This window comes from Jaculus jaculus, chromosome 1, assembly GCF_020740685.1.
Source record: "Jaculus jaculus isolate mJacJac1 chromosome 1, mJacJac1.mat.Y.cur, whole genome shotgun sequence".
NCBI lineage: Eukaryota > Metazoa > Chordata > Mammalia > Rodentia > Dipodidae > Jaculus > Jaculus jaculus.
Window position 1 is genome coordinate 180,250,684 of NC_059102.1, and position 24,741 is coordinate 180,275,424.

General features: G+C 49.5%; 1 protein-coding gene across 1 annotated transcript in view; it reads right to left on the reverse strand.

The window, feature by feature from the left end:
• Cry2 (cryptochrome circadian regulator 2) overlaps positions 1–23,954 on the reverse strand; it is a 37,584-nt gene extending 13,630 nt beyond the window's left edge. Inside the window, exons 1-9 of the mRNA XM_045134707.1 lie at positions 23,752–23,954; positions 14,625–14,733; positions 11,465–11,607; positions 9,617–9,801; positions 8,915–9,003; positions 2,362–2,502; positions 836–1,147; positions 475–626; positions 152–354 (exon numbers count right to left, since the gene is read on the reverse strand). Of these exons, the coding sequence (XP_044990642.1) occupies positions 152–354; positions 475–626; positions 836–1,147; positions 2,362–2,502; positions 8,915–9,003; positions 9,617–9,801; positions 11,465–11,607; positions 14,625–14,733; positions 23,752–23,753 (1,336 nt within the window). The 5' untranslated portion in view covers positions 23,754–23,954. The remainder of the gene's footprint in view (positions 1–151; positions 355–474; positions 627–835; positions 1,148–2,361; positions 2,503–8,914; positions 9,004–9,616; positions 9,802–11,464; positions 11,608–14,624; positions 14,734–23,751) is intronic.
• Between the last annotated feature and the right edge of the window lie 787 nt (positions 23,955–24,741).

The following is a 24,741-nucleotide window of genomic DNA, read 5'->3' on the forward strand; positions in this document are numbered from 1 at the left end:
AGCCAGCCTGTGGTGACTAGGGTCCTGGTTCAAGTTAAGCTTACAGCTTTAGGGACAGCACTCAGTCTCCCTTTGCAAAACATCTGAGAAGCCCCATTGATCCTCCCCAGGGTGAGCTAGAAGGTGCTGGGCAAGGGCAGGGGCTTCTTACAAAGACCCCGGTAGCGTGACAGCTGCTGGTAGATCTGCTTCATGCGCTCAATGTTGAGCCGGCTGGTCTCAGCATGGTTGACGATGGGTCGTGGGTAGTCTATACCAATGATGCACTTGGCGGCCTTCTGAACTGATTCTGGGGCATTCCATGGCTCGTAGATGTAGCGAGAGGGGAACCCTTTTAACTTGGGCAGGTATCGCCTGAAACATACACCAGATGGAATGTCAGCACACTGTGGCCTTCCTTCAAAGGGTGTAGGGTATCCTAGCCCAGGAGGATGGCACAGTGGTCAGGAGCCAGGAACCTGGCTACGGCCTCACCTGATATAGTCTCCACTGGGGTCTGTGCGGCGGCCAAAGCCCACGGGGCAGTAGCAGTGGAAGAACTGCTGGAAGAAAGCACTGCAGGACAGCCACATCCAGCTGCCTGCATTCACGCTGAAATCTGCGTCCAGGAGCAGCTCATCAAATACCTAGATGGGGGACAACCGACCTTTCTTGGGACCTTCCCAAGATACCACAGTGCTCCAGGATCTAGAGCCCTTCTTCTGGGAACAGGCCAGATGATGTGGAGGGGATCTCCTGGACCCAGGGATCCCACCCAGCCCTTAGCCCAAAAGGAGGCTGCCCTCACCAGCCTGATCACAAGGTGCAGGCCAGCACCCACTGAGAGAGCACTCACCCGGACCCCGCTCTCCCAGCTGACCCAGAGGTCCCCGCGGGTGAGGAAGCAGGCCACAGCATGTCGGGCCAGGTGGTGGATCCAGCCCTCCTGCCTCAGCTGGGTCATGATGGCGTCAATCCAAGGGAAGCCTGTCTTGCCCTCGGCCCACTTGGCCAGGGCCTCGGGATTACGGTCCCAGGGGATCTGGATGCAGATGGGGTTCCCCTCCATGCGGTCAAACCTGGGGTTGTTGGTGGCTGCTGTGTAGAAAAACTCTCGCCACAGGAGTTGCCCAAATAAGGAGAGAGGGGGTGTGCTGTTCCGCTTCACCTGAGGGCAGAGCACATGGGGATGAACCCTTGCCCAGCTCTTAGCACTGTGGCACTCAGGTCTCTCCCACAAAGGAATCCAGAGTATCCCCCATGTGTGATGGCTCCAAACCCCACTGATGTGCCCAGGGACACCCCCGAGAATAGATAGCTTGCTTATAGATCAACAACCAGGCCCTGCCTATGATGGGCCACGGCGCTGAGTAACGAGAATGACTGCGGAGAGCTGGCAGGCAGAGAGGCAAGACTGAGAGACTCTGCTAGGGAATCAAACTCAAGACTGGTCAGGACTTTTGTCCACAGGGCTCTCGTGGTAGCTTCACCTTCTAGAAAGTCCAAAGAGGTATCAGTACACATTAAAAAAAAGCCAAGTCTGGGCCAGATGTGGTGGCACACGCCTTTAATTCCAGCACTCGGGAGGCAGAGGTAGGATTGCTGTGAGTTCAAGGCCAGCCTGAGAATACATAGTGAATTGAATTCCAGAAAAGCCTGGGCTATAGAGACTCTAGCTTAAAAATAAAAATAAAAATAAACCCCAGAAACACACACAAAATGCCAAGCCTGGATTTTGATTAAATAAACTATATGCAACACTCTGGGATGTGCAGAAATTAGATCATATTCTATGGTTTTCCTATAATCTAAAGACTACCCATCAGACAGACTCATAAAGCTGCCTCATCCCACAAAATTCTGAAGCTGGTGAGGCTGGGGAAATAACATTAGCAGATGAAGACACACTGACTGTCCTTACTCCTCCTGGAAATGTCTTAACATGTGGTTGTCTCTTGGCTATGTGTCACGACCCTGCACGCAGCCCCCCATGGCTGCCCACCATCACTGGTGGACAAAAGCCATCCTGACCTCCCCCTGAAGCTGCACCCTTGTGCTTAGGACTGCCTTAAGTCTCACCCTCCCCACCTCCCACCCGGAAGTCCCTGCTCCTACCTACGCGCTGACATGTAGGGTCACTCTGAAGCCTGCTTTTCTGTCTGGCTGGCCCAGGAGAATCTGGCTTTATTCTGATCAGAGATTCAGTACGTTCCTGGCTCTGTCACATTTTGGAAAGTAACTCTTACCCACTTCTCTGGACCAAGTACCACTAGCCCCAAGGCCTAAGGGAAGGGCCCTTTTCAGGATGACTGGCTGGCCCCGAAGGTCCTGTTACACCTGGGTATGGCTGGAGGCAGGTGAGTCACACTCCCGGCACCTCACCTTTTTATACAGGTCCCACAGGCGATAGTAGAAGAGGCGGCAGGAGAGGCAACCAAAGCGCAAGTAGGGGCTGAGGCCCGTGGGGCTGGCCAGCAGGGAGTTGGCATTCATCCGGGGTCTCTCATAGTTAGCAACCCAGGCCTGCAGAGGAGAGGGAAGGTGACAAAAGGAAAGTCCTGGATGTGACAGAGCGTGTGACAATTTTCCCAAGTTCAAAGAGCAAAGGCCATGGAACCAGGGCTGGCATTCCACTCTCTACACCCACACACTTCAAGACTGAACCAGCACCAGGCCACATGAGGCCCATGTTCTTGCCCTGACTTTGCTGTTTAACTCATAATGTGTCTGTGGATGACTTAGTGCCTCAGCTACTTAGCCATTAAATAAAAATAGAATTTCCCATCTCTGGGATTAAATGAGATACCAAAGAAATTTGAAAGCACAGAACAAACTATAATTATGGAGAAGAAAGAAAATAGGTGTGTACTTTACAGAAAAAAATATTCCTAGCTTAGCTCCTGCCCGAGTCACCAGAGGCCCGAGGCTGCTGCTGTCAGACACCATAGCTTCTCACCCTTGTTCAACAGAGTCCAAGGAGGGAACTCAACTCAATTTTAGGTCAACAAAGCCATTCAGTCTGGGGCCACTTGTCATATGATATCATTTGTCTTCTTTTCAATCGCCCACCACCTCTGCCATACTGCTCTGCTTCCTGACTGGCTGTTTCACACCTTCTCTCATTTGGCTTTGACTATTCTCGGAATTATCTCCTAAAAACAGAAAACTGAACACAAAAGGCTTCTGTTGAAGAGCCGGGCATGGTGGTGCACACCTTTAATCCCAGCACTGGGGAGGTAGAAGTGGGAGGATCGCTGAGAGTTTGAGGCCAGCCTGAGGCTACATAGTGAATTCCAGGTCAGCCTGGACTAGCACAAGACACTGCCCTGAAAAACCTATAAAGCTTCCGTGAGCCTTCTGGAATTGTGGTGGTAAAAGACACAGTGCTGTGGGGTTGGGCAGCTCACTCTGGAATACAGCGTCTTTCCATGACAGTTAAAAACTACCTTTTCTTCTCTGCTCCTGACACTGTCTTGCCAGGATGGTTATCACACACTATCTAGCCCCACTCCCGCCATCAGTCTTCAGATGTCCTTCTTTCCAATACTAAGGGGACAGGAGCCACAGGTGGGACATGCCTCAAAATTGAGCACCAAATCTCCTTGGCAAGCTCGTCTGCATCCTTCTCCCTCTGGGTGGCTCTGGGGCCCACCCTCTCTTCGTCTTCTTCTGGTATGTTACCCTATCCTCCAATTTCTATGCCAGGAACACCAGAAAATTTGTCTTATTTTTCCTCTGAAAAAAAACAAAACACTCCAAGCCAAATATAACTCCCCTAAAACAACCAACAAGCCAATGTGCCTACCAACCAAGGTGCCCACAGGGCCCCGCCCAGGCCTTTTCCTCCTTACCAGCTCACCTGTGTCCACTTCCCCTTCACTTTCCTACCACTCCAGCTCTGCCTTCTCACTAAACCTTGCTGGTACCCATGAGCTTCCAGTGACTTCCACGCCACTGAATCCCATGGGCATTGCTATCCCTGTGGTTTTGGAGCTCTCACAGCACGGCACCCTGCCGCCTCCTCCATTCCCTGGGCTTCGGTGACTCCACAGGCTCTACCCACCCCTCAATGTCAACAGCCTCAAGTCTGCCCTTGCTCCCCCAGGCCCACAGACTCAGGACTGCCGCTTGGCAGACATTTACCAGTTTGTAGCCAAGTCCAGATGGCTCCATGAAGCTGCCTTGCATAGAACTGGCTCTTTTGGTTAAGCCCACCCTTCTGTCAAATCCCCCTTCTCAGAAAAAAAACACGGCTGTCCGTCTCATTAACAAGGCCATCACTTTCCCTTTTACCACGTCCTGACTAAGTGTACTGCCCCAGTAGTTCTCAAATCTGTTCTCTCCGTTCTCCACTGGTTATGATCGGATCTAACCTGGTTAATAGAGATAGCTCCTTCTAGTTCGATCTCCACACGTGCACCAGAACGCTGGTGCTGCCCCTAGGCCTCAGTGCGAAGCCTTAGAGGGTCTACGCAGCTTGTAAGCACTCAACACGTTCCCAGGCTCCTCCTGCTACTCTTGTTCAAGATGTGGTTTCTGCCTGGCGCTTGTCTTCCCCCGCCTTTGTTCTGTTGCTTAGATCACAACCAAGTGTTTCCCACAGAGACCTGTCTTTCTGTAGGCACATAGCCATACCTTTTAATCTATTTTAACTGCAACACAGAGAAACCTACAGAAATGTGTGGCTTAATGAAATCTTCCAAGTGCCCATGCAATCACCAGTGAAGCTGAAGAAGCTGGGCAGTGCTGGTGCTCCACCCAGGGAGGCCGATCTATGTACTCATGCGCTTTTTACAATAATCACTTCCTGCATTTTTAAATTAATTAATTAATTAATTAATTAATTAATTTATTTATTTATTTATTTATTTATGAGTGAAGACACAGAGAGAAAGAGGCAGGGAGAGAAAGAATGGGCACACCAGGGCCTCCAGCCTCTGCAAACGAACTCCAGATGCATGAGACCCCTTGTGCATCTGGCTAATGTGGGCCCTGGGGAATCGAGCCTCGAACCAGGGTCCTTAGGCTTCACAGGCAAGCGCTTAACTGCTAAGCCATCTCTCTAGCCCACTTCCCGCATTTTTGAAAGGGTGGTGGTTGTGCTTTTGCAAAGTAGGTTGGAAAGAAACAGCTTTTTTTGCAGGTATGTGTGTGTGCCATGTGTGGTATGGTATGTGTATGCAGATGCTAAACATGCCCTGAAGATACACATGTGGAAGCCAGAGGAGTGTGTTAGGTGTCCCAACTTTTCACTCTTTGGCATTGTTTCCTTGAGACATGGAGTCTCTTACTGTACGTAGAGCTGCTGTTTCCAGTCAGGCTGGCAGACCAGCGAGCCCCAGTTTACATGGGTGCTGGGGAATTGGGCTCAGGGTGAATTAGTCCTCTTGGGCCTCATGCTGGTGCAGTGAGCACTCTTGCCCTTACTGCTGAGCAGTCTCCCCAGTCCGATACTTTCCTTTTTTTTTTCAAGGTAGGGTCTCACTATAGTCCAGGCTGACCTGGAATTCACTATGGAGTCTCAGGGTGGCCTGGAACTCCTACCTCTGCCTCCTGAGTACTGGGATTAAAGGCGTGCACCACCATGCCCAGCTGAGGAGCTGTTTTTGTTTTTGTTTTTGTTTTTTTTTTTTAACCCAAATGTACATTTCTAGACATTATAGTTTAGTCTTGGCCATTTAAAAAATCATTCTTAAGTTACCTGCGTTCCTTTTATCTATATACTTCTGTGTGCTCATTCCACATGCCAGTTCTTCCTTTTACTCTCCATTTCCAGGTCACCACTGGACTGAGATTCCAAAGCTGGACTTTTTTTGGTGATGATACATATAAGCTTTATTTAAGGGCAGATCAAGGGTGGCTGCTGGAACAGAGTCCAGGACCAACTTTTGCCAAGCAGGATCTATTCTGTGTCACTTCCAATGGCTGAGATTGTTACCCGTATTGTCAGATGGCTGGTCCCCATCCTTGTTGGCAGGTTCCATCCTCTGTCAGGAACAGGACCCACCACTCGACCAGCCTGTGGCAGCATCTTCCACCTGCTGCTTCTCTTCACACCCTTGCTGGCCATGGCTTTGAAGAGCTTGGCATTGTCAAAGACTGGCAGATTCTAAACAATTGGGTCCTGCCAACTGCTCTCCCAGGCTGGATTTTGCTGCCTGTAGCTCATGGTGAGGTTCAATACAGCCCCGTCCTGTGTATTGCCTACAAGTTGGTGGCTGGTACCAGAGACTGGACTGGACATGGGTTTGAACCTTTGGGAAGTCTACAGGGGTCGCAGATGTTTGATGGTGCTGGTGGTCATTAGCATGCACTGGGATTGCAAAATGGCAGTAATCTATTCCTATGATCCTTTTTTTCTCATGAAATAACCAGAATACCTTTATATAATATTCATCTTTGAATGACGTGGAGTTTATAAAGATCTCACAGTTTGCCTCTCCTTTTCTGGCAATGACATGTGATTTGCTTGTGGAGAACCAACCTTCTCTAATCTCAGTCCTAGCAGACGAAAGCTAGGCGTATGTTCTGACTCTGGGAAGGAGGGACCTCAGATGTGAATCTAGCTGGGGAAAGCATTCCACCCTTGGCCACAGTGGCACATGATCCAAGCCAGGCTGGTGAAGCTCTCCTTGGGACTGTTCCTATAGTTTTGGGAAAAGAGGCATACACCTTTCTCTGGTGCTTTAAACGGAAAAGAACTTGTGACTGCCATGCCACGCTCAAGAAAGGCCTGCCTGAGAGTGAACTCACAGAGGAAAGCAGAATGGGGAGATAGAGAATGTCTTCTAACAAGCATTCTTTGGACATCTGGATCCAGCTACAGCAGAAAGCTACACCTTAGGCTCCTAGCTATGTGAATCGAAATTCTCCCATTTCAAAAGCCACTGTCAAATAAGACTCGATTAATAATTAATCCTGATGTTCTTTGATCCCTCTAGACTTTTTTTAAAAATTTATTTATTTATTTATTTATTTGAGCGTGACAGACACAGAGAGAAAGACAGATAGAGGGAGAGAGAATGGGCGCGCCAGGGCTTCCAGCCTCTGCAAACGAACTCCAGACGCGTGCACCCCCTTGTGCATCTGGCTAATGTGGGACCTGGGGAACCGAGCCTCGAACTGGGGTCCTTAGGCTTCACAGGCAAGTGCTTAGCCGCTAAGCCACCTCTCCAGCCCCCTCTAGTTTTTGTAACCCTTGCACCATGTGTAAATAAACAAACTGTGTGCTTCTGTACACTCCACCATGCCTGTTTTGTTCAGCACTTTCCAGTATCTGGAACATTCTCATGTAAGCGGCTGCTCACTTCAGAGTTGGAGAACTCAAAAAGTTAAAACTAAATCTCATGAACAGGTTTCACTCTGTCCACACAGCAGCTCTGTTCTCCAGGTACACCGAACACAATATTTCCTTTGGTCACCACTGGGTCTTAATGGGTCTATGGCACAGGGATCCTCCAGGGGTGTGGAAGTGATAGTTCTCTAACAATGCTTCCAAGGTGATAAAAATGACAATCTATGGGTCATGGGTTTATGCTTTTTAAGTCCACACTCTACCTGCCATCCCATGTGTCACCTATATACCAAGGGGCTCAACTTCTGCTTCTAAACTGGGCCCAAGGATCCAAGTCTCTGGGTTGAGTTTTTGTGCTAAGAATAGAAGCCAAGGCCTTGAGCATGCTTGGTAAACACTCTACCACCGAGCGGAAGATTCATTCCCAGGCAAAACACTTCATATAGACAGAAAAGCATTTCAATTTTTCAAGGCTAAGGGATGTGTTTTGACCTCAGCTGAAAAAACACACATGGGAATGTCAAGGCTTCTGGGCTCAGGGAGGCGGAGACTGTCACACAGGTTGGGAAAACACTGTTATCATCTTGCCACAGAGCAGAACACCTTCTGCCTGAGTGGGGATAGGAAAAGCCATGCCTTTAAGGACCCAGGCTACAGATGGACTGTGGATCAAGGAGCTAGGAACTGACAGTTTTCAGTTGGGAGAAGTTTCTATGTTCCTCCGGTCATAGGGGTAAGAGTGTCTCCAGGGTCTCAGTCTCTCTCTTTTTTCTTGCCAGTTTTCACTGGTATTGAAGTTGGGGTATTTGTTCTCTGAGTCCAAGCAAATAGAAATTAAAGTACTGAACACCAAGTAGAAGATAGCGGGGTGGGCATCAACCCTAAATGATTAATCTTAAAGACTCTGAATTAATGCCATTCTAAAAAAGGCTTGTTTATTTTAAAAAACTGATTTCTTTTGGTTTTTCGAGGTAGGGTCTCACTCTAGCAAAGGCTGAGCTGGAATTCACTATACAGTCTTAGGCTGACCTCGAACTCACAGTGATCCTCCTACCTCTGCCTCCTAAGTGCTGGGATTAAAGTAGTATACCATCATGTCTGGCAAGTTTTTATTTTTTATTTTTCTGGTTTTTCAAGGCAGAAGGGTCTTACTCTGTAGTTCAGGCCTCCTGCCTCAGTCTTCTGAGTGCTGGGGTTATAGGTGTGAGCCACATACCAGGCTGGATACCCTTTTAGAAAGGGGCACCAGCCCACAGTGGAATGGCACAAGCTGTATGATCACAGAGAACTAAGTCTCCCTTTACCACTCAGCAGCTGTGTGACCTCAGGCAAGATCCTTAACTTCTCTACGCCTCAATTTCATTATCTGTCAGCTAGGGAGCCTAATACCTGCATTGAAGGGCTGCTGGAAAGATGAAAGAAGACAATGCAAGCAGGCACTTAACCCAAAATCGCTCAGCCCAGTGATCAGCACTAGGGAAGGGCTCTCTAAATGGGAGCTGCTTTGCTGCTGGTGGTATTATTTCTGCCATCAAGAAGCATTCTCATTTTTTTAGTCAGTTGGAGCTAAGAGCCCCAAGACAGGAACCTGACCCACATTCCCTGCTGCATGGGTACCAGCATGCACAGTTGCCACCTTACCTTCCGTTCCAAGTGCTTATCCAGGCGGGCTAGAGCTTCTGTCTCTCCTCCTTGCCAGACAGCTGGGCCAAGTCCTTCAGTGGGGAACCCTAAGGAGGAGCAGCAGTCTCGGGTCAGGAGGTCAGGCATCTTAACCAGTCATGCACAACACACTCATTTGTTCCTTAAAGTCTGTGAGGACTGAACCAGTCCTTGGTCCTGGTGCTACAGACACTGAGAAAGTCCTTAACCGTGAGGAACGTTGGCTAACTTTACTCTGGTCAAAACACGGGGCTGGGGGGAAGGGCGGAGTCAGCACCCAAAGACAACAGTAGCTACACTGGTTGAGGGGAAGCCACTACTGCCTTCATCAGACAGCGCCTCTATCGGTGGAGAGAAGAAAATAAACACACAGGGCTCCCCTAGAAAGGGTTGACAGGAGTCTGAGCAGCAGAAAGACTGGGAGGGCACACTCCAACATTAAAGTGGCCATCCTAGGGCATGGTAGTGACCGTTATGTCCAGCTTCATTGTTGCGCATTTTGTTTTGTTTTGAGATGGGGGCTCTCAGGAAGCCCATGCTGGCCTCAAATTCACCGTGTGGACTGGTCCCCCTGCCTCCACCTCCCAAGTGCTGGGATTAATTCCTTTGACTAAGAAGGGGACACTGCGCGAGTCACTTTCTACAGAAAGTCAAAAGCAGCTTGGAGCAGGACATACACACCCAGCTCCTCCAGGGAGGGCACGCCGTAGGTGTCGTCGTGGTTCTCCTGGATCTCAGCCCTGCAGCTCTCCATCTGCTGGCTGCTCACCACGCCCACGGGCTTCTTAGGCAGCTCCATGCGGCTGATGATGGCCTGAAAGCGCTTGTAGGTAAGAGGCGGCTTCTGCCCGTTCAGCTCAATGATCCTGGAGAGCCCAGAGCACACTTGGAGTTACTCAGGAGGCTGCCCAACCAAAAGAGTCTACACTTGAAGGCTCCGAGAGTGACTCTCCTGTCTGCTCACAGCCCTTCCTCTGAGTTTACACTTGAAGGCTCTGCGAGCGGCTCTCCCCTTCTGCTCACAGCCCACCCGTGAGTGGAAAGGAAGGGGCCGGGGAAGCTGCATCTCCATTTTAAAAACCAAGAGAGAAAATGAGGCCCAGAGAGCTGCTACAGACACCTCAGGTAATGGAGCAAGACAGGACCAAAGTGAATTCAATTCTAGGCTCCTTGGTGTCCATGTGGAGATGCTTAGAGACAAAGAATGACCAAGGGCCTTTGGACACCTGCCTAGTTTTTTAAAAATATTTTGTTTATTTGAGAGAGAGGAGAGAATGGGCACACCATGGCCCTTAGTCACTACAAACAAACTCCAGATGCATGCATCACTTTGTGCATCTGGCTTACATGGGTACTTCAGAATTAAACCTGGGTCCTTAGTTTCTCAGGCAAGCACTTTAACTGCTGAGCCATCTCCCCAGCCCCCACCTGACCTATCTGACTATGTCATGAGCCTTTTTCTACCCCAGCTTGAGCCTCAGAGGAAGTCTGGTAGAGGCTGAGAACGTGTTTCTTTCTTGGAATATGGGACAGTAGAACAGAGAGATAGAGGCCAGCTGATGCTTCCCATCAGTGAGCAAGACTGGAATAAACAGCAACAATTAATACTTGAAATACTTGCGGTGTGCAAGTATTCTTTAAGGGATGAAGGAAAGCCACAAGGGCTGACGACTGGTATTGTTTATATACAGATAAACTAGAAGGGTGTGCAGCCAGATTCCTGGGCTCTTGTTGGCCGAAAAGCAGCTTATGCAAGGCCGGCTGGCAGAGCAAGCTCATTTCCCAGTTGGATCTCTCTGCTCTGCCCCCACTAGCTGAGATAGAAGCTGGCGCTGCCTCTGCACTCCCTCCCCTCCGGCACGTGGCAGGGGGAAGAGCTCCACACCCTGTCTCTCCTCCCGAGGGCGCAGCTCACGTGCACAGCTGTGTGACATGGCCTCCTGGCAGCCAGCCCTGGATTGGGAAAGGGGGCAGGGAGCAGTGGTGGCTGCGGGCTTGGCAGCCACAGCAGCAGGAAGATGACGGCTCCAGGAGGGAAGGGGAGCAGGTGGCTACTCCTGGAGTCTCAAGAAGCACCGAGGCCAGTCCCGAGGCCAGTGACTGGGGAAGGAGGCTCTGCTGTGGTTACTAGCGTCCTGCAGGGGTCTCTAGAACCCTTGAACGACATCAAAATGCATGGCCTGGAAACCCAGATATATCCTGGGACTAATACTAGGTATGGAAACTGATCCTGTGAGAACAAACACCTTTTGGGAAGGGAAGCAGGTCAGGTCGGTCAAGGTCATTCAGGAGCACAACAGAAGTGGGGAGCATGAGGCACAAATGCTTCCGTGGCTTGGGCCTAACTAGCCTCTTTGCTACCCAAATTGGGTAACCTCTTGGTAACCTCTTCTTTAGTCCCCAATTCAGGCTCGTTAAAGACCTCATGAACTAGGAGGCTCTTGCTGAACTGGTCCAAGGTCCACTCAGCAGAGGCCCAATTCACCAACCTTCACCAGAAGCAACCTGGCCCAGGGCACCATCTCTTACCTATCCAGCTCATAGAGGGTATGAGAGTTTTCGGTCACCACCTCCACACCAGCCTCTTTGGCCATCTTCATAATGGCAGCGTCCCGTTCTTTCCCAAAGGGCTCAGAGTCATATTCAAACGTCAATCGAGTCACCCCCCATTCCTGCGGGGAGAGGATGTTATGCTCAGCACTTTCTAGGGAGGGGAAGAATGCTGGGCACTCAGGTCCTGCCTGGCATTGGTCAGGGCCAGGGTTCAGCCCCATAGGATCGGCAGCAGGACGAATGAGCAAGACAGCAATTTGAACCAGAAAGCAAAGACCTGAGGCTCAAAAAGTATGAGGTGAGCAGCCAGGAGGGTAAGGCCAACAGCCTGGCCATAGCGGAGGCAGGAGAGAGGCTCTGCGCACTCACTGTGGCCTTGAAGTGGGAGAATGCACCAGTAAGCTATAAATACAATTCTCCCAGGGGAGCTCCTGGCCCAGAAAGAGGCACTGACTCACAGTAGAGAGTGGGGGACAGGACTGCCATCTCCTGCCTGCTCTGCAAGACTTTCCCAGGCCTCCTCCTCAAAGCCTGCAAACTTGTGGCCTAGTTTTCTTGGCAGACTTGTGCTATGTGAAGTGTCTTAATGGTTTCCACAGCAACACTCCTGGGGCCAGAAGCAAACAGAGCTAATAGGTTCCAGCTCTCACAGCCAGGAAAGGAGGCACAATCCTTAGTCCAGAGGTGGAAGAAAACAGACTGGCAGGGTGCAGGTTCAGAAGGAAGGAATTCCTTTCTAAGTGTTCAGTCACTTCTGATAGGAATTCCTAGTCTCGTAGCAACACCAGAAAGAAGTTGGCCCAGTGAGACCCACAGAAAGCTCCACAGCATACAGCAAGGAGGAAAACACATCCTAACCAGTCTGTGGTCATGGTCCTATAAAGCTCTGAACCCTGTGGACAAATCACCTGGTCATGTACAGGCTGGTGTGGTCCTGACGCAGCTCTGCCTGGGGAAGTGTATCATTGAGGGTTGTTATCCCTATCTAAGCATAAAAGCACTAAACAGGGCTGGAGGGATGGCTTAGTGGTTGAAGTGTTTGCCTGTAAAGCCTAAGGACCTAGGTTCGATTTCCTAGTACCCACGTAAGCCAGACGCACAAAGTGGTGCATGTGTCTGGAGTTTGTTTACAGTGGCTATAGGCACTGGTGTGCCCATTCTCTCTCCCTTTCTCTCTCCCTCCCTCCCACCCCGTCTCTTTCATAAATGAATAAATCTTTTTAAAAATATTAAATATTAATTTATTTATTTGAAAGAGAAAAAGGAAGGTGGGGTGGGGAGAAAGAGAGAGAGAAGACAGATAAAGAGAGAATGGGTAGGTGAAGATCTCCAGCCACTGCAAATGAACTCCAGACACACGTGCCACCTGGTGCATCTCACTTATGTGGGTACTTGGGATTCGAACCTGGGTTGTTAGGCTTTGTAGTCAAGCACCTCAATCACTAAGCCATCTCTCTAGGCCCCCCCCCTTTTTAAATTTATTTACTTGGGGTTGGAGGCAGATAGAGAATGGGAAATCTTTTTTTTTTTTTTTAAAGCACTCAATGGGCTAGAGAGATGGCTTAGTAGTTAAAGTGCTTGCCTGCGAAGCCTAAGAACTCATGTTCAAATCTCCAGGTACCATGTAGTCAGATGCAGTGACGTAAGAGCACAATGCCACACACGTGCACAAGGGGGCACACGTGTCTGGAGTTTTGTTTGCAGCAGGCTGATGGTCCTGGTGTGCCCCATTCTATCTCTCTCTCTGCCTCTTTCTCTGTCAAAATAAAAAAATACCACTAAACATTTATTAGACAAGCACCCTATCAACTGAGCTACACTTCCAGCCCTTAAACATTTATTGATCCCTTCTATATGCCAGGTACTATGCTTAGAAGTTCACAGAGATGACACTGCATATCCAAGTAGCTGGTGGGTATTAATAATATGGCATAAATGACACCCCTCCTTCAGAATGTGGCTCCTGTGTCTTGATCTCCTTCCATCATAGAACTTCTCATATGGCAGTGAAGTTGGCCATTTCCTGCCTAATCCTCCACTAGAGTGTGATCTCTGATTAGGAGACATGCTGTCTCAGTTATCATTATTACCTTAGTACTTGGTAAGATAGTAGCTCAATGAATGTACGATGAGTGACTGAATGAATGAGAAGTCTGTTTCTGAGCTATAAACGATAACTGGCTTGGCCTCGGAGTTGCTGGGGGAGAGAGAAGCAATGTGGAGGAATAAGAAAGGCAACTGATTTTTGCTTGTTCTTTTCTTTCATGATGTTGGTGATAGAACTCAGGGCCTTGGGATTGTTAGCCAAGGACTCTACACCACGGAACCACACCCAGCCCAGCAAATGTGTACTTATAGGGTATGGTGAGTAAAGTAGGCACACGGTTCTGGACTCACAGCCCGCGACCACCACTTCCTGGCTGCCTATCTGTGGACAGATCATCTCCACATCTGTACACCTGGGACAGTAGAACCTCTCTCTTAAGAGCTGCTGTGAGGGTATGTTAGCACATATTAGCACTGGGATCAGGGCTTAGTTCCAGGTTAGCCCTCAATGAAAGTGATGCCAGTATCTGGTGACTTGAAGCTGTGTGCAGAATTAGGAAGGGAGATGAAGTGAATGATGGCCTACTTATGACACATTTGCTTTGACATCAGACTTTCCCTCCTATCATGGAGCTGGTAGAAGGGACTCAAAAATTGAAGGAGAATGCTCTAGTACTCTGCCTTGAGCACTTCTACCTCTATGTGGGGCTATAAAACAGGCTTTTTAAACTGGTTTAGAAGTGGGCTGGCCTGGCCTTGCTAGACAGGAAACCCCACCCTCTAAGTCCTGGCTAGAAGGAGCCCTAACAAATGCACTGGTTTGAGCCACGAAAACATCTAAGGAATGGCCGCCAGGGTAGAATGACTAACCACACGGCATGTCTGGGCTGAGCTGGGATTTTTCCAACAAGACACTGGTTTTACAGAATTTTTTCCCTTAACACAGTTTCCACACTGTTGGCAAGCTGACCAGCTACCTTGGCTTCTGTCTTCCCTGGCAGGCATTTGGTAAGCAGAGCATCTCACTCAGTCTGTGTGGATATCCTAGGCAGAAGAATCCCTGTCTTCTGGGCTCAGTACACATACTTACCTTGAATAGCCTTGGAAACACGTCAGCTGGCTGTCCCCGGACAACAAACAGCCGGGAGTTCAGTTTCCTCAAGCTTGTGTCCAGATCTTCCAGAGACTGCAGCAGGAACCTGCACAGACCACACAGGCCTCATCAGTGAGCACACAGTAAAGGGGCTCTTGGGCTCTTTCCTACCAAAGCAGGGCCTACTCACTGCTCAGGCCAAGCAAGTGGTATGGAGCCTGCATCCAGCCCCAAACTGATGGAAGTCAGTGCTTCCTGGGAGGAACTTCCACTCTGAGGCTTATTAGCTGTGTGGTTTTAAGCAGAGACTTAACTTCTTCAGCCTGTCTTCTCATCTGGGGTATGGAGTTAACACTAGTGTCTGCAGACTTGCCCATAGAATTGCTTAAAAAAAATCAGATAATGCAAGAAAAATATTTAGCACAGAGCCTGGTGAGAGAATCAGTGAGATAAACATGAGCTGCTCCTGCTGTTCTGCTTCTGTGAGTATTCCTAATGCTATAGCCCCCTGCAAGGCTGGGCTGTCCCTCCGGCTTTGTTTGGTAGGTGGGTCATGCTCCAGGCCTCTCTAAATTCTACATTTCCTGAAGCCTCAGGTATGGTATGTAACTGTCCACCCAGCTTGAGACTATTATGAGAATCGAATGGGAGAATGGATGAAAAAAACAACTGTGTACTGTGCCAGGGAAGAAATAAGGTCTCATTAGCAGAGGAACAGACTGTCATGGACCTAGAAAAATCCCACTGACCCTGGTCCCACAACCTCCTTGCCTTTCTGCATTCGTATTTTAGGCTACATGTAAGAATGGGTATCACTATGTAGCCAAGGCTGGTCTCAAACATCGCAGCCTAGACTGGCCTTGAATTCATCTTCCTGCCTCTAGTTACAGGCATAAGTCACCACGTCTAGCTTGGGTTGCAGGACTTTCTACTGTCACAGCCCCACACAGGCTAGGTTGTCCCTGTGGCTTTGTTCTGTGGCTCACTCTCCAGGCCTCTCTCTGGCTCTGGCCACCAGTTCTTATCCCAAGAGGAACAAAAGTCTTCGAAGATGTTTCTGGATAGATATTGTCACATGCTTAGATGTGTGGAGGATCAGGTACTCAAGAGCCTGTTCAGGAGAGCTGGGATGCTAAGGGACAGGAAAAGGAAATGAGCCTTTGTGGAATGTGTTTAGTGTGTTATTTGTATTTTTAACCAGGTAACGATTCATATGATTCAAAATGCCAGTGACAAATGGGTACACAAAAGTATCTCCCCAGAGGCAATCAAGGTCATCAATTTTCATGTGAGTTATCAGGCTTTTAAGGCATATTTTCTTTTTTTAAATTTTTATTTATTTATTTTTTAAATGTATTTATTTGCAAGAGAGAGAGGGAGAGAGAGACAGAGAGAATGGGTGTAGTATGGCCTCTAACCACTGCAAATGAGTACCAGATGCATGTGCCACCTTGTGCATCTGGCTTATGTGGGTCCTGGGGAACTGAACCTGGGTCCTTTGGCTTTGCAGGCAAGTGCCTTAGCCACCAAGCCATCTCTCCAGCCCAAGGCATATTTTCTTATTTGATTCTTTCAACACGTTTTGAAGAAAACTATACTATCCCTGTTGTACAGATGAAGAAACTGAGACACAGAGGTTTATGAAATTAAAGAAGACTCCAATGTACCATGATAGACTGTAACCTTGAACTGTAACCTGAAATAAGCCTGTCCTTCCTTAAAAAAAAAATACAGATCATAGCTATTAAGTATCAGAGCTGGAAAACTCTAAAACCTGTTTTCTTATCTACCTTTCCCTCCTTCCCTCCCTTTTACATTTATTTATTTATTTATTCACTTGCAAGAGAGGAGGAGGCAGATAGAGAGAGAGAGAGAATGGGTGCATGAGGGCTCCAGCCACTGCAAATGAATTCCAGATGCATGCACCACCTTGTGCATCTGGCCTATGTGGGTGCTGGGGAATTGAACCTGGGTCTTTAGTCTTCACAGGCAAGTGCCTTAATTGCTAAGCCATCTCTCCAGCCCTATTGTCATTTTTGGATAATTTCATACATGTATAGCATATGCTTTCTTTATATATATATACACATACACACACATATATATATATACATATATATATCTATACACATACACACACACACACACACACACACACACACACACACACACATATATTTTATTTATTTGAGAGCAACAGACAGAGAAAGAAGCAGAGAGAGAGAGAGAGAGAATGGGGCTTCCAGCCACTGCAAAAGAACTCCAGACGCGTGCGCCCCCTGATGCATCTGGCTAACGTGAGTCCTGGGGAATCGAGCCTCGAACCGGCGTCCTTAGGCTTCACAGGCAAGTGCTTAACCGCTAAGCCATCTCTCCAGCCCCCAGCATGTTTTGATCATATGCACTCACCACTATTACCCTCTCTTATCTCCTCCTACTTCTGCTCAACCCCTTCTACCAAATCAGCCTTCCTACTTTCCTGTCTCTCTCTTTCTCTGTCTCTCCCCCTCCCTCCCCCCTCTCCTCTTGTGACCTGGTTTGCCTGCATGAGCATGGGATGGGGGTTATTTACTGAAGTGAGAGCAGCTTGCCAATGGCTCTACCACTGAAGTGGACTGTCCCAGCCCACACCCAGCAAGCATTAAACTGCCAGTGATTCCTCCAGCCCTAAGCTCGTGCAGGCAACCACAGCTGCTGTGAATTCATGAGTGCAGTGACCATGCTGTGTCCAGGGGACAGTGTTCCTTTCACACCACTCCTCAATATCTGGCTCTGACATGCTTTCCACCCCCTCTTCTGGGACATTTCTATGGCTCATTCCTAAAGACTTTAATGGCAGGCCAACTCTGCTCTGCGGCTGACGAGTCTGCAGCCTGTTGGGCTTGGAATCCCTCTTGGGGCAGACACAAGCTTCATCCAGATACTCCACTGATCTGCTTGCCTTCTTCCTCAGAACCTAAGCCTGGAGGCATCGCCTATTTCATGGGTCCCTCCAAAGAACCTGCTTTCACCTCCTGGGCCTCTCCCATCCATCCTCTGTCTCTGTTAGCAATGGGAGTCACTGGGTTTTATCTTGGGTACAATTAAACCCTTTACCTCTTCTGCAGCACATCACATTCCCTTATAGAAGCCTGGAGGCTGATAACCAGAACCAGCCTCCACTGCAGCCTCTGAAGGAATGACGTGACACAATCCCATGGTGAGGACGCCAAACTTCACGTTAGCTGGAGAGCACTCAGGGCTGGCTGAAGGGCTGAGATGTCAGACAGACAGACCGGCCAAAGGCTGCATAGGCAAACCCCAAGCTCCACCCTCAGAATCTGAGAGGCCTCAAGGCCCCTCCAGGGAGAAAAAGGAGGAAAATGCAGGCAAATTGTTGTAGCCATTGGAAGCCAGGGCACAAGGCCTAGAAGTAAGTGGCAGTTAAACCCACAGCCCTAGGACCGAGGGTCTCCCATCAGAGCCTCCCAGGAGCGACCAGGTCGTGCATGTTGGGGGTGTCCTCTTCCTTTACAGCCCACCTTGCTGCTGAGGACTTTGATCTGCAGCTATAAATAAAGTTGACACACAAGAAATCTAGATTTCAGAACATGTTGGAAACTCTTTCTGTCATACTTTATTTTTAGGGCTACTTGCTAAAAGGAGAGCATCCTGCAGCATTTCTAAAGTACAGATCTGAGTGCTCTTTTCTTCTCTGACAAGAGACATTTAAAACGGAGGCAGGAAGAAGGCCCAACTGTGTAGTTCACAATGGCAACAACTAACACTTACTAGCACTTCACTGAGCCAGGCACTATCCTACTTGTTGGACATAGATCATCTTATTCAATTCCCAAATAGCCCTGTGAAGTAGGTACTATTATCATTCCCACTTTACAGATGAGGGAACGGGCATGTAAAGATCAAGTAGCTTCTCTAACAACACAGGCCTAGTCAGTAGCCAGATTCAAAGCCAGGGATCCACCCAACTCAGAGTGTTGGTTCTTAGCCACCAGGAACCCACCACCTCTGCCATGAGCAATGCGGCGGGCTGTGCCGTCCAGGGCTCAGATGTTAGGGCGCATCACAGCGCCATTCAAAGGCTGACACCTGTGCTGTTAGGGCTTTGCCCCAGGAGTGTGAGTGTGAGTGTGAGGCTCAGCAGTCACCAGGAGCTTGCTAGCATGCAGAATGCCAGGCTGTGTCCCAGACTGCCACAATCAGAACCTGCACTTCAGCAAGACCACCTGGCAACTCCCCTGTACCTTAAAGTTTCCGAAGACCTGCTCTGTGAAATAGCCTTTTCTTTGATGTGCATGCAGGAGTGTGCAGGACAAAGGACAATTTCAGGTGTCCTCAGAAGCACTGTCCACCTCTTTGAGGCAAAGTCTCTCCTTGGCCTGCATCTTACTAATTAGGCTAGACTGGCAAGCTCTAGGGGTCCATCCGCCTCTGCCTCCTCAGCACTAGGGCTTCAGGTGCCCTCTGCCATGCCTGGCATTTATATGGGTCCTGGGAATGGAATTCAGGCCTTCAGCTTGCAAGGCAAGCGTGTCACTGACTGCCTCCTCGTGTAAGTTTTATTACGTGTTTCTTCTCTTCTGCTTCACGTTCGCTTCTATCTAGTCTTCTCCCCCTCTACCTCTCTCTCAGATCCTGCTTTCTGTCTTTTCTTGGGCCCTGCTGGCTTTTCCAGTAGGGAGAGCTCAAAACAGCTTCCCAGCCTCCAGGCAGCAAGAAAAGGGACCACTATTATGATGTCACCTTTCAGACCTGCCAGGCGACAGATCTGCACAACACTAAAGAAACTGGAACAATGTCACTACTGGCGAATGTTCACAGGGCAGGCCTAAGCTTTCTTACACCAAGGAGAATCCCAGCCTTCCTGCTGTGTTCCCACAGAGCCCTCCTCCTCCTCCTCCATATGTGGCCTCCATAGGCAACAGCCTGAGCATTGGAGGTGGTGGTGCTGGGGGCTGGGCACTGGAGATGGCGGTGGTGTTGGGAACTAGCACCTCACCTTTGGGCAGCTTGCAGCTTAGCTTGCATGGCCCAAATTCAGGCCACACAGTCCTATGGGAGCAGTCAAAGCTCACCCTTTGGATTAGACAACATGTGTACCAGAATTACATTACGTAAGTCTCCTGAAGCCAGAGGCAGATGGAACTAGAGAAAATCAAATTGAAAATTCTAAAAATACAGAGAACACTGTAATTCAAGGATTGCATGAGGCGATTCCTTCAGAACAGATCCTTCTTTTTGATGGTAACTACTTAGGGAACACCTTCCCCAGGGACAGAGGATACTGCATGGTTTATTTGTTGTTAATGGGGAGCAGGAAGGCGATAGTAAATTCTTCTGGGTCTAGACTGTCCTTGACCAAGTTCCTCTGCTTCAAGCCAAGGTCATTTAACCACAAGGATGATACCATGGGTTGACACAGACTGTAACAGGATATTAATAGAAATTAACTTCTCCTAAGTAATTAGGAGAGCTTAAGCCCCATGACAAAGGACAGCCAGAACCTACTATCTGTGGCAAGGATTGCTAAGTCTCATTTGACTTACATATATATGTATGTGTGTGTGTGTGTATAATCATGAAAATACATATGTGTGTACATATAATCATGATTTGTTTCCTAATTTCAAAGATAAAGATGACAGTTTTCACCCCTCTTTGACAAACAGCAAACAGAAACACATCCTTGGATGTTGAACTGTGAACTACTCTTCTTGGGTCCAAATGTGAATAATTCAGAGAAGCACAAATTTTTCCACCAGCTGACTCTAGTCTCCACCCCCTTCTCTCTGACCAAATTCCAGGGAAGAACCACCCACTTCAACTGTCCAGTGGCATTTACCTTCAAATATCTGGGAAGAGACACACATTCATTCTCACCAGACATCGAGGAATTCCCAGATTGCATCATTTACTCATTTTGAGAGAAATGGTTAGAGAGAACATTTTTTATTTTTCCCAACTCCTTCTGTCCTATAAACTCCTGAAAGAGTTACAGCCTAGAGCCAGGGACAAAATGGTTTCAATAAAATGTGGGGAGAATCACCACCACCATCTAAGTTGAAACAGGGAGAGAAAGGCAACTCAACACTGTGAGGGCTGAGTGTGACCCACTTTAAACTGAAGAGAAGCCTCTCACAGCTCCCCTTCGGTTGAGTCCTGCCTACAGTAGTACCTCCTTCCAAATTTGGTGAGGGAAGGGTCCAGGAAAACAGAAAAGGGTTGATGGTAGAAAAAACTCCTGGGGTTCATACAGCTACCTTTAGCACAGAGACTGCTCAGTATCACCAAGGCAGCTTGCATGCCAGCCTTCTCCTATGCCAATAAAGACATGTGTCTCTGTCCTCTTTAATTACTACGTGTAGTTCCACTTGCAGAAACCCTGCTGCATGGGGGCAGAGTAGGCTGTGAGAGAGGGCAACGGAGATGATGGATTTTAATCTCCTCACTTCTGGCCGATAGACCTCACCCTCCTAGAGAGGTGGAGCCACTGCGGCACAATCCTCCAGACACTCTCAGGTTCCAGAAGCAGCACCGGAAGATTACACATCCTGTAGTTATGCAGGGGTGCAGCTCGCTGGCGCCACCACCTACCTCCACCCCGGTGCACCAAACAGCGTGCTCCATCCATGTGGGAGCAAGGAGAACAGGGGACTGGTGGAAGCCTGTCTGCTGCCAGCCAAAGGTGCTGTTACCATATTCCATCTGCCCGGTAATATTTCACCTTCTTCTCCTGAATGCCAAAGCCAATTAGTCTTCCTGCCATGCGCTGTACTAACACACTGCCCAGGTTACCCAGCTCTGGCTCCCTAGCGCAGTGCTTCAGAAGCTCGGCTGCAGTGGCGTTTTCCACACCCCATGGCCCAGGCTGCACAACTGCGTTGGAAAAGGGAGAGGGAGCCCAGCTTTTAAAGCCACAGAAACCCGGCTCTAGTTCCTCCCCTATCTTTACTGATTTAGATCTAATCGATTACGGTTGTTCACATGTGGGATCGGGACTCTGTGATCAGACCTGTCCACGACAGTACCTACAGCCCTGCCTGGTAGGAACCCTGCACTCACTAAATGACCACTCAATTAATATGGGCATTCTCATGCAGCCTCTGACTTCAGGATCTTGCCCTCTCTCCCCTCCCCCCACCAAGGCAACTGATCTGTCCGATTCCCTTTCTGCTTCATTCTCTTGAAAGTGCAATCACAAACGTGTCACGTAAAAATCCATAAGCACCTCTTCCTAGAATTTAATCAGCATGAGTTTTTGTTGCTCATTTTTAATCTCCAATATATCATAGGAATAGGCAATCTTAAGTGATAATCCCCAAAATCCAGTAAAAGAAAAAAAATACCTTCATGATAATGTAACAAGCGGGCAGGTCAAATTCTATTTACTCTATCCACACTGGCACACTGCCAAAAGGAGAGGGCCAAAGTCTGAGCCTGGGTTTAATGTTCGTGCTACACGATGGTCATTTTGAGGGTGTTTGTCAAACCCGACACCCTATCTATGGAAACTAGAGCAAGACAGAGCAAATAGTGCAGGCTGAAAACAGTGTGGGCAGTCGCTCTGCAGGACTATCTTTAGTGGTTGCTCCACTTAAATGAGGCAGGAGGTGGCATTTAACAGACCTGCTGATAGGAGCACTCACTTCCCTAGCAGGGCATACACCACTTGGAGATGAAAGAATTGGGTGTGGAGAGCCACTGTCTCCCTGGGAATGACCCCCCCCACCTGTGCAACAAGGCCACAAGCAAACACCCCACAGAACAGAACAAACAAATCAAGCGACAGTTGGGAGGCAGGTTAAAGAGTGCTGGGTACATGCTGTGTCAAAACTCCTTGCTTTTGAATACAGGTTGCAGAAAAAACCCACCAACTACCTATTTATCAATTACTGCCCACGATCATGGGAACGGCCTCTGCCTCCTGGGAGTCAGTAGGCGGTTTTGATATCATGGTGACATCACTTCATAAAAGTCTCATCTATAATGGGTCAACTGTCCCATAAAAACATCTCAGGAGGAAGGGGGTGACACTTAGATCCTCTTTGAAAATTTTGCCACCAAGGTCATAGCTGCCGAGGGATTCTCTAAATTGGGTTAAGGCCTGCTCTGGAACTCAGGACAGAGTGCCTTAGTGGAAGATGCCCTCAGGGTCTTTAAAATACTGGCTGATGCAAAGCCAAGGGTCTCTGAACACCTTCAGGAAGGACAGGACTGAGCGAAGCCCGGATGGGGAAAAAATAGGTGATTCAAGTAACCCAGAGGTTGAGATGACATGCAGGGACCCCGCCAAGAGCTCTTCTCTAGAGGAAGAGTCCCAGCCCCTCGCACCGCGTCTCCTCTCGCCCCTCCCAGGGCACGCCCCCAAACGCGCCCCCACCCCCATTCAGCATCAGAATGGCTGCATTTCTGGCACTCGAGCGTCTCATCTGTACTGTGGGGTCGTGATCTCGGTCCCCTGGGGTTCCCACGGGGCGAAAGGGCCGTGCCAGAAGTGTGGAGCCCATCCCGGAGTGCAAGAGGACCCCGGCGCCCGGCTTCCGCCTCCAGACCGCCTCCCAGGGGCCCGGTAGACCGGACGCCCCGCCCCACCGCGCGGGTCCCCTCACCTCCATCGGTTGATGCCCACGGAAGAGGAGGCCGCGAACCACGGGTCGAGGATGTAGACACAGCGCACGCAGCGAGCCCCGCGCACGGCCGCCAGCAGCGCGGGGTTGTCGTGGAGCCGCAGCCCCTTGCGGAACCAGTGCACGGAGGACGCGCCGTCCGCGGGCCCGGGCACCGCCGCAGCCGCCGCCATCGCTGTGGGGACTGCCGTCCCGCCGCCGCTCCGCCCCCCGCCGGCGCCTCAGGCCCCGCCCTCAGCCCGCCCAGTAACCTATGACGCCGCCGCGCCTCTCCGTGGCCCCGCCCCCCGGGCCCTGGCGAGCCGCTGTCGTTGGCTGGGAACCTTCCGCCCGATGATTGGCCCTGGGGCGCCGGGCCCGGCCCCGCCCCCTCACGTTCCCACCATGTGTTGTCCGCCCGGGGAGGAGTCCGCGGGGCCCCCGCGAGTGACGCAGGCTGACGCTCTCCGCAGAGGCCCCGGCGTGGGTGCAGTCTGCAGGGACGGCGGATCTCTTACATGCGTCCTGGAACAAGCCTCCCGGGGCAGGCGGTGGGTGCCGAGACTTGCAGATCACGGTCGGCTACATCACTCCACCTGCCGTTTATTAGCGCACTTCTTATGTCAAGCAACACGATGCCCTCCTTACATAAACTCTCGGTGTGTGCTCTAACCCAGCCCAGTTTACATTCATTCAACAAAGCCCGATGATAAATAGATGCTTCTTGTTCTCCGTCCTATGGATGAAGCAAACTGACGCAGCCGCAGGCAGGTCCAATGACTTGCTCGATATAAAAAAAAAAACTGAGAAGATTGCTCCCAGATTCTTCTGATTTCAAAGCCTCTGCTTTTAACCCGCGAAGCTTTACTTCTGTGCTGAGAATCTTGATATTTGCAAGGGGCCAGGCCTAAGGTGAAGGAGGAAGCCCTTAGGTGCAGTCGGTAGAAGGTTTGGGAGCAGAAAAAGACTGTAGAGGCTGAAAACAGTAATCGTGCCCTGAGATGATTTTATTTTATTTTAAAAATATTTATTTACTTGAGAGAGAGAGATGGAGGGAGAGAGAATGAGCACACCACAACCTCCAGCCACTGCAAATGAACTCCAGACGCATGTGCCATTTTGTGCACATGGCTTTATGTGGGTCCTGGGTCCTTTAGTTTTTCCACAAGCACCTTAACTAAGCCATTTCTCCAGCCCCTGAATTTATTTTCTCTTAGTCTGTGTTTAGTAGCCCCAATGACGTGATTATACCCAAAGCCTGAACTGGATTCCATGTGGGATTGAGATGTAGAGGGCATTGTCCCCCATGCCTCCTTCTGGAGTCTAACAAGGGTCTGCTAACTGACAGCAAAGTGTCGAAGGCAGGCTGACATGGCCTAGTTGAGATGCAGGGCTGGAGCTATCATGTGGAGAAAGATCTCTTTCCATTTGACCTTACGCTCCTCCGATGCTTAGAACCCATCCCAAACTTAGGAATGAACAATAAAGTAAGCTGGCAATGTTGTCAG